Source organism: Purpureocillium takamizusanense, chromosome 2 (genome assembly GCF_022605165.1).
Source record: "Purpureocillium takamizusanense chromosome 2, complete sequence".
Classification (NCBI taxonomy): Eukaryota; Fungi; Ascomycota; class Sordariomycetes; order Hypocreales; family Ophiocordycipitaceae; genus Purpureocillium; species Purpureocillium takamizusanense.
This window is the reverse complement of record NC_063069.1, coordinates 4,630,946-4,648,652: the sequence shown is the minus strand read 5'-3', so window position 1 is coordinate 4,648,652 and position 17,707 is coordinate 4,630,946. Positions and strand designations below refer to the sequence as shown.

The following is a 17,707-nucleotide window of genomic DNA, read 5'->3' as shown; positions in this document are numbered from 1 at the left end:
GTCGTCCGCAGTAGCAGGACTCGAAAAGGGACCGTTGGCCGTCGCCGCTGCTGAGGAACGTGTCAGGGCTAGTCGCCCGCTGCCGTCAATTGTTCGTCCACGGACGGGCTCGACTTAGCCGGGTGCGGGTACGGGCGGGAGTGCTGCTGACATCCGGCTTTCGATAACAAAGGCCATTGTCCTACACAGACAGACATCCAGCCACCCCACGGAATGTGCGTCTTGGGGAATGCGGTGTGCGTGCGCCTGTGCGCAAGAGCAACGCGTGTGCGGGGCAGTGAGGGTCCCTGAACCTTCAGCGCACCCCCCACGTGATCTCGCGGCCTGTCAGATCCTCTGGAGAATACAGAACTACCTCGCGAGGACCGCACTTTGCCGCTGGGCTGTTCGCGCCGCCTAAACCCCGGCGCGACACGCCACCACTCCAAGGCGCGTGTCCGAGAGTACCTGCACGAGTACCTCCACTCTTCATGCCAGCTGCGCGAGCTTTCGAGGTACTCTTTTACTTCGTACCTTGGCTCACCTACTGGGGCGTCACCACCTGCTGCACTTCACTGCACTTCACTGCACAACAAGCCACCGACAACCTCCAGGACCAAGCAAGCGAAACGATCAGTCTGTGCCCTTCCTTTGACGCGCCGTTTCATTGCCAGCGCCGACCAGTCTCACCGTCGACACTCGCTGCACATATTTTGCACTCAGTACCCTTGCATCGCGCTGCGTTGCGCCTGTGCGGTGCGCTCAACACGCGACGGACAGCCAACGACGCCACTCCCCTCTCACCCAGCATGTTTCTCAGTCGAGGGCGCCTGCAAAATGCCCTTTGTTGATGACGCCGCGCCGCCACCACAACACCCAACCTAGGCTCTTTGTCCCTGACGGAAGGGCTTCTTCTGGGCCTCGGGAACAAAGACATCACTTCACGTCCGGGCCCCAGCGTCGCCGGCCTCCTTGTTCTCCATCTCCTTGTCGGCCATCTATTTCCACCGCAACTCACTTGACAAAACGCGACGCCCACGACCCCCCGAATTACTTGGACTCTTTCTCCTCCCGCAACTAGTCGTCTCACTCTCATTCGACTTAATCTCACCCAGAGAATCTCCGTCTTGAGCGTCATGCCTCCCAAAGCTCAGGGACGACGGCGTCAGCCCTCCTCCAAAGGCTCCAGAAGAGGCTCAGATGCATCGACCGGCTCTGGCTTTTCCAAGCCAAACTTACCAGGGCTCCGGGGAACGCCTAGTGCGCGCCGACAGTACTCCTATGGCGCCGGCGCTGAACCCGCTCCCGCGCGGCAGGGGAGCAAGACCAAAGGTGTACTGGACCTGGGCAACGCCGTCCGCAATGTCATAGGCCGTCACGATGATGAGGAAGCGTTCGACTTGGTACGGACCCGTTCGAACAGTACCGTGGACCCAGATGAGGATGAGTTGGCCGGTGGTCCTGACATGCAACGTAAGTCACGCCAAGAATGCTACAGCGCTACTCCAGTGCTCCCTCTGATCTCTTACCACAGCCATGGCTGGGCCCCAGGGCCGCGGGCTGTTCCAGACTATACAGAACGCCCTCAATGGTTCGTCTAACAGCACGTATGACGCCGACGACGCCCGCAGTTTCGGCATGGAGAGCGACTACTACGGGGACGCAACGATAGCATCGACCCCTGGTGGCATGCCGCCCCCTCCGCGGCCGAACCACTCTGATGGCACTGGGCAGAGGCGGCATCAGCCTCTAGGCAGCTCTCCGGAGCCAGAACCGAGGCCAGCGTACCGTCCCAGACTTGACCCATCTAGGGGCAAGAACGGGTCTTCAAAAAATCCGCCTGTGCGAAATTTCGCCTTGCCGGACGATGAGGATGAACTAACCGCAGAGAGTGAGGGCGAGCGAGATCCTTCCGCCAAGCCCATCAAGCTCCGACACGGGGCAGGGCTTAACGCGGCGGCAGCGAGGCGTCAAGACTTCGTATTAGAGATCCCTGCCACTCGCAATGGAATCCTGGAGCGTCCCAATCCACGTCAAACACGAAGCGTGGATGAAGACTTCGAAGAAATGAAACGCAAACTGAGCCGCGCCACACAGGCAACGGTGCCGTCGGGTTTCTTCTCGGACAAGCCGTATCTCCCGCCCCACGGCGCAAACGGACGGCCATCGCAACAGCCTCCAGATCGGGGTCAGCATACGGAGAAGCGACACAAAAACGTGACCTTTGCGGAGCGACGTCGATGGCAATTGCCATGGAACCGGACGACCGATCGATATGACTTCTCTGAGGGCAGCAGACCAGCTATTAACTGGTGGCAGCTGCTCAATCCGTGGACCCACGTCAAAGCCGTCGCCTGGGTCCTCCTAAACATAGCTCAACGCTTCTTTGCCGCAATTCAAGGCCTTGTTAGCGGGCGCCAACGTCGCCATGACCATCCACGATTTCGCCCTCCGCTGTGGCAGCCTCTCGCCAGCTTCTGGCAACTTCTCCTTAGCATATGGCAACTCAGCGTCAGCATGTGGCGCTTCGTCGTCGACACGGTGCAGTCTGTCATCGACTTCATATACTCTCTTTTCCCGGCTGGGGCGCAAGAGCACTTTTCATATTACGCTGACTGGCTGCCGTACGCTTATGGCATCATCATTGCCGTGGCCCTTGGCATCATACTTTCGAGTGTTCGCTCCCAAACCTGGAGGCGCGGCGCCGGGGATGACATGTGGGAGCCGACCGACGGTGGCTCTCGCTGGTCGCTTCCTCGCTTTCCGTCTATATCCCGCGTCTCCGTGCCGTCCCTGTCGATTCCTTCCCTGTCGATTCCATCCCTATCGATTCCGTCCCTCTCACTTCCTTCCATGTCATGGTCGTCGTCATCACGCCGGTGGGAAGATATTATCCAAGACGATCTCAATGATATAACGCCCGCAAAAGTCGAGCAGATTCTGAAGAAGATGGGTCGGAACATGGACGCGCTTGGCTCAGCGGATCAGCTTCACGAGACCGCTATCAAGAGGCTCGAGACAATCGTCCCCAGTGTTGTGCATATGGAACTGAAGGACGGCCGGCCCGTCGTCGCACCAGACTTCTACCACGCACTTAGAGACTTGATGCGTCAGGATGAATTAATACTGACATTTGACATGGAGCGCGGCGATTTCGATGCCACGTCTGAGCGGCAGTGGAAGGCGATCCTGGCTCGCTTGAGCAATGACCCATCTTCATCTACAAATGGTGGTAGCAACAGCTCGGGGAAAGGCTCCTCCGCTGAGCCTTCATCAGGGACATGGGAGAGCTGGCTTAAGGAAAACCAGGCCAGAGTGCAGAAGATGATTGGGTCCGAAGCGCAAAACAAGACCAAGTCGGCAGAGACCGAGGGCAAGTCGGGCACCACGTATCCCGACGGCAAGGTCGTGGGCCGCGACGAGTACATGAAGCACCTGAAGAACGAGGTGGCGACGCTGCGGGCCGATATGCGGGCAGAAGTTGAGGAGATGCGGCCGAAGATGGAGAAGCTGGTTCGCGACGCCATCGAACTCGCCAAAGGAGAAAATGGCATGACACGGGCCGAGATCACTGCTCTCGTCAATGGTCTCGTTCGCCGCGGCGTGTCGGATATCAACCTGCAGGCCGTCGCCAACGGCAAGATCCACGCCCATTGGGACGCAGACCTCAAGAACCAGGTCAACTACTTCTCCATCGGCACCGGCGCCGTCGCCGACCCCAGGCATTCCTCTCCGATATACGACCCCTTTTCCAGTCAGTACTTCTCCCTCGAGGACCAAAGGTACGCCAGCGTACACAAACCCCTGGGACCCCTCGCGGCCCTCATGCCGTGGAAGGACGTGGGCGACTGCTTTTGCGCCGCCCGCTCGCGATCCCGTCGCGGCAACCCGCACGGCGCCTCGCTCGCCGTGCTGCTCGCCTACCGCGTCATCCCGCAGCACATCGTCATCGAGCACATCCTCCCCGGCGCTACCCCCGAGCCGGGCGCTCGCCCCCGCGACATCGAGGTCTATGGCGACTTCCCCGACGGGGCGCTGCGGTCGCGCGTACGCGACTATTCCTACACGCACTTCCCCAATCCACCCACCTCCAACCTCGACTGGGACTACACGCCAGCCGACCTGCCCGAGCGGTTCGTCAAGATTGCTCAGTTTGTTTACCAGGGCGCCGAGGTGCACGACGGCGTGCACGTCCAACGCCTCAGCACGGAGCTGCTCACGCTCGGTGCCGCGACGGACCACGTCGTCGTCCGCGCCGTCAGCAACTACGGCGCCAGGAACCAGACGTGCTTCTACAGGGTGCGCCTCTACGGCGAGAATATCGACCTCGCCGAGGCGGATGCCGGGCGGCGGATGAAGAACGGCGACGGCGGCCATGAGGGGCTGCTGGGCGGTATCTCGTGGCTGAAGCGCCCGTGGTGAGCGGACGGACGCGCCAGGGCGGTGCGAGGCTGGATGCAGCAGAAGAAAGAAGTCTGTAAATAGAAGCTCCCGTCGAGGGGCAGGCGGGCGGTAGGGAGACAGGCGCACGCAGGCTACGCGGGCACTCTGGATTTGATTGGGCTTTATGTTGTTTTCGGTTTCGGTTTCGGTGAATAAGGTGCTTCGGTGTTGCATAGCCAGGAAAGACAATCAATGCAAGCTTCGTGACTCTCTTGATCTTTGGACTGTTGACTCTCTCCCCCTGCTCCCCTTCTTTCTCCCGTTTCTGGGGCGTGCACGGATCGGGAAGCCTCGCATCCGGCGCCGCCATCCGTCGCATCATACAGCCCAGACGTGCGACTTCACGTTCGTCAAAAGCTCCAAAGCAGACGCGTGTATTCGCGGGTATCTATCTACATGACCACGGCGCCCGCGGGGGGTATCAACCAGCCCTACCGCCCTTTTCCACGTCTGTCATCACCCATCCAGCAGACCCGTCGCCAGGGCCTCCAGGTCCTCCAGCGTCTCGGGCTCGTCCGCAACCTCAAAGACCTTGCCCTTGCCCTTTGTCTTGGTCTTCGGCTTGGACTTGGCCTTGCTCCTCTCGCGCGCCTCGCGGTCCGAGTCGGCATCCGAGTCGTCGTCGCGCTGGAACCACTTCTTGGCCTTCTTGCGCGGCGGCTCCGCCCCGGAGTCTTCGCCATCGTCGTCGCCACCCACGGGGAGCGACCGCAGCAGTGCCAGCGGGTCCTCGTCCGCGGCGTCGCCAGCGGACACCAGTCGCGGGGCCTCGTCGTCGTCGCTGCCTGCCTCGCGTCCGTCCAGGCCGGCGAGCTCCGCAGCCTCCCTCGCCTTCCTCTTCTCGCGCTTCTCGCGCTTGCGCTGCCGAGCGAGCTGCTTGTCGTCCACGTCGGCTTCGCGGACGCGCGCTGACTCGCTTTCGACAAATTGTTGCCGCAGCTCGTCGACGGGGCCCTGTTGCTTGAACTCCTCCTCGTTCTGCAGCTCGTAAATCTCGTGGGCGTTCCCGTCCTCGTCGAACACGAGTTTGCTCGGGTTGCCCCTGTACTTGAGCATCTTCTTCTTGGACTGGAGCGCCTTTTCGCGGCGCTTCGAGTCCACGACGAAGGGCTCTTCACCGCCAAGCCCGTGAATGACCTTGGCTCCGCCGATGTGGCCCTTGCCGGCTTCCTTGTCCAGGTCCTCGTCGTTGAGGCGACGCTTGACGGCCAGGAAGTCGTCGTCGTCGGAATCATCCTGCGCCTGCTTGGCCCCGTCGAGGACAAGCTTGGAGTAGTGGCTCGACAGGACGTCCTGGTTCTGTCGCTCAAACATCTTGTCGTACTTTGTCCGGACCTCGTTCTTCTTCTTCTTTGGCTTCTCCCCGTCCAAGTCCATCTCCGACTCGGAGCCGCTTGACATGCCATCTCGGGGCGCGTTCTTGATTTTCTTGACATCCTCGCCCTTCTGAAACCTGATTTGCGGCGTTCCCGGGAGACCCAATGCGGCGGCGAACCCATCCAAGTCCAGCTTGTTGAGTTTGAAAATCTCCTTGTCTTTTTGCAGATGAATGGCGCGGGTGTAACTTATGAACGCTTTTTGACCAAGGTACTTGAGGTCGGGGTTTTGGAAGCACATGTTTTGAAGGTCGTTCTTGATGCTGCGCTTCTTCTTCTCCTTGACATTCACCCTTTGAATGGGAATCTTCTTCTGTTCCAATCTCTTTATCATGCCGGGCTCTTCGCTCGGGTCGAGGAACAGCACGGCACGCCCATTGCTCTCGTAGCGGGCTGTACGGCCTACACGGTGGATATATGTGTCGACGTCCTCTGGGCAGTCGGCCTGAATCACCCAATCCACGGCGGGAAAGTCAATGCCTCGAGCGACAACGTCGGTCGCAAAAAGACATGTCTGCTTGGCCGCTGTGAATCGCGAGGTGATTTCTAACCGCGCGACTTGCTTTTGCCTGCCGTGGAGATGCAGCAGGGGAATACCGGGTTGCAGGTGTCGAAAGCTCTCGTACACAAAACGTACTTGCTTTCCTGAACTCAGAAAGACAATGATCTTGCTCTTCAGGTTGGCCTTGATGAAGCCATATAGGGTATCGAGTTTTTCGGGGAGGGGCGTCGTAATGTAGTGCTGCTGGAGGTTCGTCGGGGTGGCCGTGGTCGCCGCCTCGTGCACGGAAACGTATTCGGGCTCTTTGAGACTCAATCGCGCCAGGTCTGAGACCTTTTTGCTCTGTGTGGCACTGAACATGAGCGTCTGCCGCGTCTTGGGCAGGTGCTCGACGAGGGCGTCGACGGCGGACCGGAAGCCCATATCCATGATACGGTCGGCCTCGTCGAGGACCAGAATCTGCAGGTTGTCTGCGTCAAAGCCAGCCGTCTGGTCCAGATGCTGCAGCATGCGCCCGGGGGTGCAGACGAGGATGTTCATCTTTGACAGCCGCTCGGCCTCTTCCTTGAGGCTCTTGCCGCCGATGACGAGGCCGGCCGAGAAGCTGTGATAGCGCCCGATCTTCCTCAGGACTTCGAATATTTGGACGGCGAGCTCACGGGTCGGGGAGATGACGAGGGCGCCGAGGCCGTCGAATTCTGTCCATTGCGCGCGGTTCAGCTTCTCAAGGACGGGGACGAGAAAGGCCAGCGTCTTGCCGCTGCCGGTCTTGGCCGCGCCGAGAATGTCGCGGCCCTTGAGGCCGAGCGGGATGGCGCGCTGCTGGACATCAGTCAGAGTCTGGAAGTGCGACGCCTTCAGGCCCTTGGCTGTGGCCTGCGAGAGCGGGAGGTCGGCAAAGGCCTTGATGTCGGTCGAGTTGGGGTCGAGCTGGGCAACGGCGGTCTCCAGGTGTTGTAGGTCGTCTTGGTCTCGTTTTCTTTTTTGCTGGCGAATCTCCGTCTTCCCCTGCTTGTGCGGCAGCGATTGCCGCTTGGGGTTTCGTGTCGCCATGGCTGTGGTGGTGGTTTGTTGGTGGAAGCAGCCGTCGGAGACGGTGTCGCAGTGCTTGAAAGGAAAAAAAATCCAAAAAAGTTTCTGGCGTCCCGCCGCAGCTCGGTGACGATGAACACCGATTGCCGACCCAGGGCCCACTCTGGCAAGGGTCGGCTACCCTGAAGCGTGATCAACTGCCGAGACGGAATAGTTGACGCGCGGCTATCATGCTCGTGTGGCCGACGTAAAGAACCCAGTCATCTCTTCTATTGCCGAAAGATCCTGCCGCGACATCGGATGAGGCTGGCACCCTCACCGACTGCGGCAGTCAATCGTGCAATAGGCAGAGACTTCGACAAGTTCGTCGAGCTGGCGAAGGCAAGCTCGTTCTTCGAATGGGTATGTCCTCGCCACTAGGCGAATGGTGATCGCTCCCTTTCTTTCTTTTGTTACTTCTCACTCTGTGACCCGTCCAGGCGGAGGGTGCGGCAACACCCTTTGCCCGCCCAGGTCAATTGAGGCTGCTCTCGCAGCCTCCGACGAAGGCCTCTCTTGAGGCCAGTAGAGTACGGCATTTAGATGCCACGCTTGAACGACCCGCTGACGGGCATCGAGCACGAATTGGAGCGCCTCAGAGCCGATGAAATGCTGGATGGTGGTTTGTTTACTTTTCGCGATGGGAAGATGAAGGGAGACGTGGAGGTAATCTCTGGGAGACCCACCAGAACCTGTATCGATATCGTAGGATAGACCCACTAGCTCAGCACGTCCTGTGCCCCCTAGGGACCTGAGCGGCCTCACGGCCGCTGGACGGAAAATACACTAACTAACTAACGGAATAGTTGACGCCATGTTGGGTCTCGACATTGGAACCAACTTTGCCTTGCTTTCCAATAACACGAGTATTTTAATTGGCAAGCAACTTATTGCATCTTTCTTGCATCAACAGTTCGACGCCTGAGGCGGCACTGGCAATCTAACACAATTACAAAGCACGTTGATCTCTATGGCAATCATGTCGCGACATCCTAAACCGCCACCGGCACTCCACTCGCTTTCAATTTTGGCACGCCGCTATCGTCCATGCATCGTGGACAGTGTAATCAACGCCCTTGCCATCGCGAAAAAGACTTCGAAGAAGACGAGCAAGAAACACACAGCACACCCAAGTGCAACCCGTAAACGCCGACGCCGTGTGCAACATGGTAGGTAGGCCTCACGCTCACGCTTCCGTCTTCATGCCAAAATGACGCCGGAAGGCGCCCTCGGCCCTCTTGTTGTGTTCCTGCAGCGCGGCCAGCACGTCGCGGATCTGGCGGGTGCTCTGTTGCTGTTGAGCGTCCTGCGGCGAGGTCACGGCGCCGCCGCCCACGCGCTGCTTGCTGAAGCGCTCGATACGCTCGCAGCCGTCGTGGATCTTGAAGAGGCCGACCGTCGCTGACGAGCCCTTGATGTAGTGCGCGAGTGAGGAGAGCCTGTCGTAGTCTTGTACGTCCCTGCGTCTCGCGTGAGCGTCATCTTGCGGGAAGCGGCAAGGCCGCTGGGGTCCATCGGCGAAGAGGCATACAGGGCAGAGCGCATCGACTTGAAGGTATCCTCGGCCTGGCCAAAGAAGTCAAAGTATAGCGAGATGCAAAAGGAGCTGTTGCCCGAGTCGTCGATCTCGGCAATCTGGTTGAATGTGGTCATGTCGACCTCGTCCTTCAGCAAGGGGGGTGCCTGCAGCGACGCCGTCATCTGTCACCAGCCCCAGCAGCGTTAGTCGGCGCGTTGGCATCCTTATGTACTTTGTATGAAGTAGGTATGTATGTATGTATGCGCGCGATCATGGTCCAGGTGGAAAGGGAGAGGGTGGGAGGGGGAGCTGGCACGCACATCTGGCAGCGGAGGCGCCATGGCGCTTGCTTGCTACTGCTTGCCTGACGAGCCACTATGTGCAAGGAGCTATCGAATCAATGGACTGATTGCGGCGGCGAATAGCCAATTTCACATGTTGGTCGGGAGAGAGGCGAGCCTGCCGGACGCAGGCGGATCGTCGGGGTATGTAACTGCCGGCTGCAAGTGCGCAGGGCAACAAGCAAACACCAACAGGCGCATAAGACAGGATGGGAGCAAAAGCCGTGAACCGGACCGGCTTGCGCAGCAGATGCTCTTCCCTGCTCTGCTCTTGGAGAGAGAGCAGAGCCCCGCATCATATGTGTTCCAGCTGTTTCACACACGAGTCAGCGTCACGTGGCTGGGCCATGGCCGACCGACCCTGTCTGTAACTTATGCCTAGTACGTATACGTAGCCAAGCTTGATCATCGAATGCATGCTGTCTGCTGGTGTGGTGTGCCTTGCCGTCTGGAGGCCGAACGAACCTTGAACGCACTGGGCAGCCCGGGTTTCGCTCGCCCGCCAGCGGAGAAACGATCCAGAACGGGGGGACGCCGCAGACCAAGGCCGAGGCAACTTACGAGATTTCTGTTGTACCGTGGCCGCATGTACTTTTATTACTGTACCTGCTTGTCCTTCTGCCATCCGTGTGCAGGCCGGCCCGCGCTAGGTAGCAGCAGTGACTTACGTAGCATCGCGATATCAGGCCATATGGGTTAGTGCGTGCAGTCATGGGCGCGGCGTTTCAGATCCAGTTCCGCTCCGTCTCACTCGTATAATTTCAGTCATTCATGCGAGCGACAGGAATCAAGGCAACGTTCTCCACCTGAACTCTCACCTCACACGTGTTATGTTGGTGCAACTCGTGGACTCGAGTCTCGCGACCGGCTTTGAAGTCTGGACGACTCGACTTGAGTCGACTCGCCCCTAGCCTACCAACCCTGGCGTTGGCGATCTCCCGTACGCTAACAAGCATCGCCTGAACGCGTCTGTGATCCCCTCATTCATTGTTCTTCAACATTCGACGAGATACTCTGGCGTTAGCCTGGTTTCTCGTGGCCAGGTGTATGCCAAGCTTCCCCGGCTGCACGTCTGCGCCCAGGCATCGAGGTCCCCTACGTACGAACAACTGAATTTCGCGGAAAACTTTGAGCAGGATTTCTCTCTGTGCGGACAAGCGGATGCGAATGTCTCCCTGTGCCCTAAAGAGGCAATGTCCGACAAGAGAGTTTGCATGGCGATGGCGGGGGCTTGCGCGGAATGTCAAAGTTCATCGTCGACCTCACTTCGGACTTGGTGTGCTTTACATGACGCGTACCACATCCGACCTGCACATCGCATCACTGGACATGGCGGCTGTGAAAGAAACCTCTTGTTGAGACCGCGCCGAACGTGAAGCTTACGCACGGTCACAGACATCGGCGACGGCCCGCGACTTGTCTGCCAGCACGACGCTGTCGACAGCCTGGGCTGATCTGGTGACACACTTTGGCCATTCAACGATGCCCATGACAAATTCTGTGGTCAACGGGGTTGCTTGTGCCTTTCCACGGGCCAAATGGTCTGAACTTGACTGCATCAAGTAGGTTTCTGCAGTACAGGGGTGCGCAGTTCCCAAGACGACGCAGCTTGTAAGTCGACGTGGGTAGTGCGCATTGGCCTCTGCACGATCTGACAACTACTCAATGCGCTGGGGCGTTCACCCAATGTACTTATTCGCGGTCCGCCCCGCTGTAGAGCGACTTCAACAGCTGCATGAGTGGTAGCGAGGGCGAGCCTGAGGCCAAAAGGATATTGTGAAGGGATGTCTTACTACGGCTCGAAAGCGGCGACTTGTCATTGATGACTGGAGTGTTGGGGCAACTCCATATAGTTGTCTGCACGAGGGGGCAAACGCATCCGTGCAAGATGACGGATCAAATCCGCCGTGTTTCATCAACGACCACGGCCAGGCACAGCAGCTGGTGACGAGGCCCTGTCTCATTTTGCCGACAATTGTGTGCCTGGGCGGATATAACGGCATCTTGAGAGGCTCATTGCTGCAAGAGCTGAACAAGCTTGACGGTGAGCCAGCGCAAGTGCACACAAGCGTGTCGACTTTAACCGTTGATTTCGACTTTCCGATTGGTGTGCCAGACGCGACACTCTGCAGCAACCTTCATGTGCTGCGCCGGAGTGCTCTACAACGCCAAGGGGGCCGGCTATGTGGTTAATGGTGTTGTGCCACTGGGTGGTGGTGTCTGTAGATCTGCGAGGTTGGCTCGTTCCCCCGCATTGAAAGCCAACAAGGGGTCTTTACCAATAGTAGTAGGTATGGTCGGTATGCGAACTACGGCAGATGTGGTCGATGGCCGTCCTATTTGAACGACGTCTCCATTCCAGCGACGACAAGAGCTCGCGTGATGAGACACAAAGCAGCTTTGTCAGGCCACCGCGCGACGCAGCAGGACCCCTTCTGATCTTCAGTCCAAATCGCGAGACTCTGCAATTGCAGTCGGCCATATACACCATCGCGCAAGCCCGCCATGCCCACCGCAGCCGAGTATCTGGGCTACAGCCTCATCAATCTCGGACCGCTGACGACGACCTTCACCGCCGCTCCGTCGTGTGCCACCAGCCTAGACTACAAATGGATCGCCTCGCAACATCAGGGCGATTCGGAGGCCCAGATCTATGGGTATCCGACGTGCGGTGCGCCCAAGTTCGAGGGCTGCATCCCCAACGGCAAGGAATGGGACTCGAGCCTCGCCAAACTCTCGGCAACGCCGCATAACGGCAACGTCATGTACCGCTCTCCAGGGATCTACTGCCCCTCAGGCTGGACGACGGCGGGGACTATTGTCGGAGGAGGCGCCTCGGGGAGGAGTGCCTCGGGGGTGTTTACCGCGCTTCAATCCGACGATGAGCCAGACGGCGGTGTCCGACACGTGTCCATGATCGAGGCGTACGTGAAGCCGCTCGAAGAATCGGAGACGTTGGCGTGGTGCTGCCCGAGGTACGTTGCGCTTCCTCTGCCAACCCATCGCGATACCACCGGTCTCATCGTATGTCTAGCGGCTGGAAGGCGGACTCGGCGGCATTCTGTTCATCATCTATCGGCCCTCTGTCGCACAGCTACTCCGAGGTCTGCCTGGTCCTGATCCCAACCGAAGACGTTGTCACGGTGACGAGCTTCCAGGGCGCGTCCCTGACGCAACCCGTCGTTCTCATCACCGGGACGGACACGAGCTACCGCACGAAGACGCGCAAGATCGACCCCTCCGACACGTCGGGCCTGACTGTTGTGACGGCTGCGCCCGTGGTGGCTCTCGTGTACCAAAAGTCGGACAAGGCCCAACAACGGACGCACAGCGGGTCGACGGCCGCCTCGGGGCAGCAAAGTGGCAGTGCCACGGCAGAGTCAGACGAGAAAGATGCAGCTCCCAATATCAGGCCAAGTCTGTTTGGGGTCGTAACAGGCGCACTCGTCTCGGCTTTGCTGGGCGCTGGTCAATTCACTTAATGCCGAAGTCGAGAGCGAGTGGTGGTGGGCTGAAGGCGAGCTCGACCGCGTGAGATGGGCAGACTATGCACACATATACGTTCTTTACAGCGCGTTTATATCACGAGAGCGATCGAGGGACAACTGTAATCCCTTTCTTGTCGGGTGCTGGGGCGAACAAGTTGATGAATACCGAAGTCGCAGTTATATCGTCAATGCAGTGTGATTGGTGGTGACTGTGGTGGTGGGTGCATGGGCGTTGTGGGATTGAACCTGGAAGCTGGAGCCTCCACTGGAAAGTCCCCGACTCCCAGCGCAGAACCCCCACCAGGCTGCCGCCGTATCACGTAGGTGCAACCCCTCTGTACCGATGCATCCATAGCAGCCCTGAGATCCCGAGTCCCGCATCTGCAGTGGGACACCCCACTGGCTTGCTCCCCCAGACTGGCTCACCGCTTGGCAGAAAAAAATAATCTAGGGTCGCCCTGTGCACTGCGTGATGTCGCCGCCGATTTTCTTGCGCTGGGCGCCAGAACCCCTCCACCGACGATTTGCGACTGCACCACCAAGAGCTTTTCGTAGACGCCTGACGACGGCATAATGAAAGGCCAAAAGAAGGATGCAGCCTCGTCTGCGGGCCGCATCGCGGATGCGCGATTCGCAAGCTTCGAAACGGACCCGCGGTTCCGCTTGCCGTCCAAGAAGCGAACAAAAACGACCCTCGACAAGCGCTTTGCCGGCATGCTCAATGACGACGACTTCACTGCGACCGCCCGGGTAGACCGTTATGGTCGCAAGGTCAAGTCTGACGCGAAGAAGAAGGCCCTTCAGCGGTTGTATCAGGCCGAAGATGACCAAGACAAAGACCACGACTCGCAAAACTCTGAAGACGACGACGACGAGGTTGACGATGACGAGCTCGTTCAACGAGAGCTGAGAGAAGCGCACGAGAAGTCGAACCTGAAGAAACACGACCCTGCGCGAGATGGCGGCTTCTCGTCGTCCGAGTCAGACGCCGACTCGGACGATTCTGACGCCGACTCGGACGATTCTGACGAGGAAGACGAAGAGGCGGCGGTCGAGACCGAAGGCGACATGCAGCGCTTCCAAGACGACCAAGCTGAAGTAGAGAGCGGCGAGGTCACGAACCGCATAGCCATTGTCAACCTTGACTGGGATCACGTCAAGTCGACCGACCTAATGGCTCTCTTCTCCAGCTTCATCCCACCCAACTCCGGCCGAATACTCAACATCTCTGTATACCCCAGTGAGTTCGGCAAAGAGCGCATGCAACAGGAAGAGCTCGAAGGTCCGCCCAAGGAGCTTTTCAAGAATGAGGCCAAGGACGAGGACGATAGTAGCGACGAGGACGATAGCGGCAGTGACGACAGCGATAGCGAAAGCGCCGACGAAAGGATCAAAAAGGAGCTCATGAAGGAGGGCAACGACCAAGACTTTGACAGCGACGCCTTGCGATCGTACCAGCTGGATCGCCTGCGCTACTACTATGCCGTCATGGTCTGCTCGAGCCCTGAGACGGCACAATTAATCTATGAGGCGACCGACGGCACAGAATACCAGTCTTCCTCCAACTTCATCGACCTGCGCTTCATTCCCGATGATGTCACTTTTGATGACGAGCCCAGAGACGTGTGCGACAAGGTCCCCAGCACGTACAAGCCCGTAGACTTCGTCACAAACGCGCTGCAGAGTTCCAAGGTGAAACTCACGTGGGATATGCACCCGGAGGAGGCGTCCCGCAAGGATGCCCTCAAGCGAGCGTTTAGCGGAAGCCGAGCCGAGCTGGAAGAGAACGACCTGCGCGCCTATTTGGCAAGCGACACAGAAGACGACGACGAGGTGGACGAAGCTGCCGAGTGCGGCGGCGAGGATGCGGCTGCTGCTGCTGCCGCTGAACCTAAACTGTCAAAGAAGGAACTGGCGCGCAAGAAGATGCGCGAGGCGCTCGGTCTGACGGATGAGCCGACGACCAAGGCTTCCAAGGATGGACCGATTGGAGAGATGGAAATCACTTTTGCACCCGCCCTCGCAGAAAGTAAAGCCAAGAGCTCTGAACAGGAGGAGACCACCATCGAAAAGTACAAGCGCAAGGAAAAGGAGCGCAAGGAACGGAAACGACAGGCGGCTAAGGCGAAGCGGACAGACCACGAGGATGACGTCGAGGAGCCCAAGGTGGATCGCGTGGAAACTGGCGATGATCTTGGCTTTGATGATCCCTTCTTCACCACTGAGGACGCCGCCCCTGTGTCCAAGTCATCCGTTCGCAAGGAGGAGCGACTTAAGAAACGCCAAGCCCGGGAGGCTGCCGAAGCAGAGTCGGCCCAGCAAAAGGCCCAGCTCAGCAAAGTCATGGCAGAAGGCGGTGACGGTGACCAGGCCGATCACCTGGATCACTTTGACATGAACGAAATCATGCGCGCGGAGAAGAAGAAGAGCAAGAAGGGCAAGAAGGGCAAGAGCAAGGGTGGCGACGAACGCGGCGGATTGCAGGAGGACTTTGCCATGGACGTGGGCGACGACCGTTTCAAGGCTGTTTTTGACAGCCACGAGTTCGCCATCGACCCGTCCAACCCCAAGTTCAAGGCTACGGGTGGCATGAAGCAACTGCTGGAAGAAGGACGGAAGAAGAGAAAGGCCGGCGGCGACGGCGACGAACGGGGCAGCAAGAAGTCCAAAAAGAACCGAAGGTAAAGCGGCAATCTGGCGACGGCGTTGCTAAGAGAGGATTGCTTTTGGTTCGAGGCGCAACGGCCGTGCGTGTGCAAAGTCTATATGCATGTGGGAGAACCCCCCTGGCGTTTTGTATATTCATGTACTTGGGCTCACCAGCTGGAACTATGTCACTTCCATATTAATGAGATCCTGACCACCGACACCTCACACGAGAGAATGCTAAGAGGTGAGATAGACGTTTCGTCATTGGCATGACACGCTCACAGCTCCAACTCGCCCATATACATGAGTGACTGCTTAAGCATGCCGCCGGATGTTTCAGGCAACTCCCCAACACAAGCCACAGGGTCCCCATCTAGGTACATGAAGGTTGCCAAACGCATCATTGCGCTCAGAGGCACGGCGACTCCTCCCGACTGATAAGAATCACCAGCGACGCTTTCTGCACTACTCGCAGCGCGCTGTTTTATCATCCAGATTCTGCCAGCAGAGGCCTTTCTTGCACTGCATCGCAATGTCAGCAGGTTCGGTCCTGACCCCCGACATGTAGACAGAACCCCCCCCCCCAACTCGTGCTGCTATTCGGAGGGGGGCTTTGGACACAGGGGGACACCTACCAGGGTGGTGCAGTGACTCGTTACGCTTTCCTCGGGAAAAGTCTTGTTACCCCACGTTTGTTCACGCCATATGACCTGGCAGTGATACGTATGTGGGATGCATTTCTATTTTTTTTTTTTCACCATGAGCGTTAGCGTTCCGGTTGTACGAGTTGTCGGCCATCATGCCGACTGATGTGGTGAGTGGTGTAATTTTGGCTTTGCACTGGATGCGTACGTACGTACCCCTTGAACTTCTGAGATCCCGGCGCTGGGCGCCACGAAGAGGTATAAGAAAATAGCGACAACTCTGGATCTCATCTTGGGTTGGCGAGGAGCGGAGGGTGCACGGAGAGCACAATCTGAACAAAAGACTGTAGAACGACGGAGACTTATCGGAGAGAGGCTTTTACTTTTATATGATTTGTTCTAATATAAGTAAGTAGCCCGCCTGGAAAGAGATGACGTGCTTCTATATGTGTCAACAACTTTTTCAACTGATTCAACATTGAAGTCGAGGTTATCATAGTTCTTTTCAATCGAAACTGAATGTTGGTCGCTCATGGAACATGAACAGGCCACATGATGCCGTCTGAGCGGCGGCCATTGCGCGGAAAACAGAGCCAGCCTGGCGTCCTTGAGTTGGATACGTTAGGACATTCCTGTAATTGTTTTTTTATAAAAAAAAATATAAAAAAAAAAACTCTTTCAGCAGCAGTACTGTAGCCGACGGAATAACATAGTTCGTATCGAATGATGCAATGGAAGCTTCATGTAATGATGCCGAGAGAAAGGTAGGGCTAGGCTATAGACTATAGAGAAGGGGCCGTAAAGGCACATACTGGGAGGTTGATGGATGGTCTCAACATTTCGCAATGCGCGTGCGACCAACTGCGCCGAAGCTGGGGCCCGGGTCAATCCTGCAACACCGGGCGCGACGAGCCTAGGAAAACGGAACGAAAAAAAAAGAAAGGATTCGTCTTAGCCTTTGGGAATCTACGGCATTCGAGCTTCTTGTATGACCAATCGCTCAAAAAAAAATTTGTAAAATAAAGTAACCTCGGCGGAGATATTTGCTCACGGAAGGGACAGGGGATGGAGCGTCAGGTCTTGCTCAGATGTAGAAAATGCATCAATTGCAACGACCGTGGCTCTGTTCTTTGCTCCTGACGCGCAGTGCAGAAAGTCGTCGGCCCGCCGCATCAGTGGGCGGCGCAGCAGGCAGGTGTCATAACCAGGGCGAAGCATTCCCATGCCCTCGCTACATAATGTACATGCATGGCGCACATCATCATCATCATAGGCGTGTGCGTGCCACGGAATCGCCGTGCGCTTGATAACGAGCTATACCGGTTTTCCCACTTGCGGGTCGAGCACGGGGTGGCAAAGCGTCAAAGCAGTATGACGCGATGGGCAATCCCCCGTGGGAGCCGTTACGATGTGTTGCCTTTGCGACGTTTGTTGCACACTCATGACGCAGTTCATGTGCCGTGTGGGAGGGAGGGAGGGAGGGAGGCACGCAGGGAGGTACTAGGATGCGCCGCAGCCTGGCGTCGCGATATACATGCCACCCACCGGCTTGCCTGTTGCAGGAGCAAAAGCCGATCGACTAAATATATTGTGGTGGTAGTGGCGGTGGTGGTCGGGGTGGTCGTGGCTGGCGGGTCGAGATAAGACGATGCACCTACACGAGGACGCGGGCGGGCGGTTCATCCTTGGGCTTGC

At 57.9% G+C, this 17,707-nt stretch overlaps 5 protein-coding genes across 5 annotated transcripts; 3 read left to right on the top strand and 2 right to left on the bottom strand.

Annotated features, from left to right (window-relative positions):
* Positions 1-535: 535 nt before the first annotated feature.
* JDV02_003192 (uncharacterized protein) lies at positions 536-4,630 on the top strand. The gene is made up of 2 exons (XM_047984296.1): positions 536-1,452; positions 1,514-4,630. Exons 1-2 carry the CDS (start codon positions 1,116-1,118, stop codon positions 4,399-4,401), a joined length of 3,225 nt encoding a protein of 1,074 aa, XP_047840270.1. The 5' UTR covers positions 536-1,115; the 3' UTR covers positions 4,402-4,630.
* A 149-nt stretch (positions 4,631-4,779) lies between these two features.
* DBP4 (RNA helicase) lies at positions 4,780-7,400 on the bottom strand. The gene has a single exon (XM_047984295.1). The coding sequence runs from the start codon at positions 7,351-7,353 to the stop codon at positions 4,879-4,881; it is 2,475 nt and encodes an 824-aa protein (XP_047840269.1). The 5' UTR covers positions 7,354-7,400; the 3' UTR covers positions 4,780-4,878.
* Positions 7,401-8,557: 1,157 nt separating this feature from the next.
* Positions 8,558-9,231, bottom strand: YPD1_2 (Phosphorelay intermediate protein; the record flags this gene model as incomplete). The annotated part of the gene is made up of 3 exons (XM_047984294.1): positions 8,558-8,831; positions 8,903-9,072; positions 9,211-9,231. 3 exons carry the CDS (start codon positions 9,229-9,231, stop codon positions 8,558-8,560), a joined length of 465 nt encoding a protein of 154 aa, XP_047840268.1.
* A 2,505-nt stretch (positions 9,232-11,736) lies between these two features.
* JDV02_003189 (uncharacterized protein) lies at positions 11,737-12,713 on the top strand (the record flags this gene model as incomplete). Its single annotated transcript, XM_047984293.1, has 2 exons — positions 11,737-12,206; positions 12,266-12,713. 2 exons carry the CDS (start codon positions 11,737-11,739, stop codon positions 12,711-12,713), a joined length of 918 nt encoding a protein of 305 aa, XP_047840267.1.
* Positions 12,714-13,292: 579 nt separating this feature from the next.
* Positions 13,293-15,404, top strand: ESF1 (pre-rRNA-processing protein esf1; the record flags this gene model as incomplete). Its single annotated transcript, XM_047984292.1, has 1 exon — positions 13,293-15,404. One exon carries the CDS (start codon positions 13,293-13,295, stop codon positions 15,402-15,404), a length of 2,112 nt encoding a protein of 703 aa, XP_047840266.1.
* Positions 15,405-17,707: the final 2,303 nt, after the last annotated feature.

What these genes read in the sequence shown, in the direction of transcription:
- JDV02_003192 (XM_047984296.1), top strand. Translation starts at nt 1,116, where the DNA reads ATGCCTCCCAAAGCTCAGGGACGACGGCGTCAGCCCTCCTCCAAAGGC. An exon ending in CGGTGGTCCTGACATGCAAC is followed by an intron (nt 1,453 to 1,513) that starts GTAAGTCACGCC and finishes CTCTTACCACAG; the next exon opens with CCATGGCTGGGCCCCAGGGC.
- DBP4 (XM_047984295.1), bottom strand. Translation starts at nt 7,353, where the DNA reads ATGGCGACACGAAACCCCAAGCGGCAATCGCTGCCGCACAAGCAGGGG.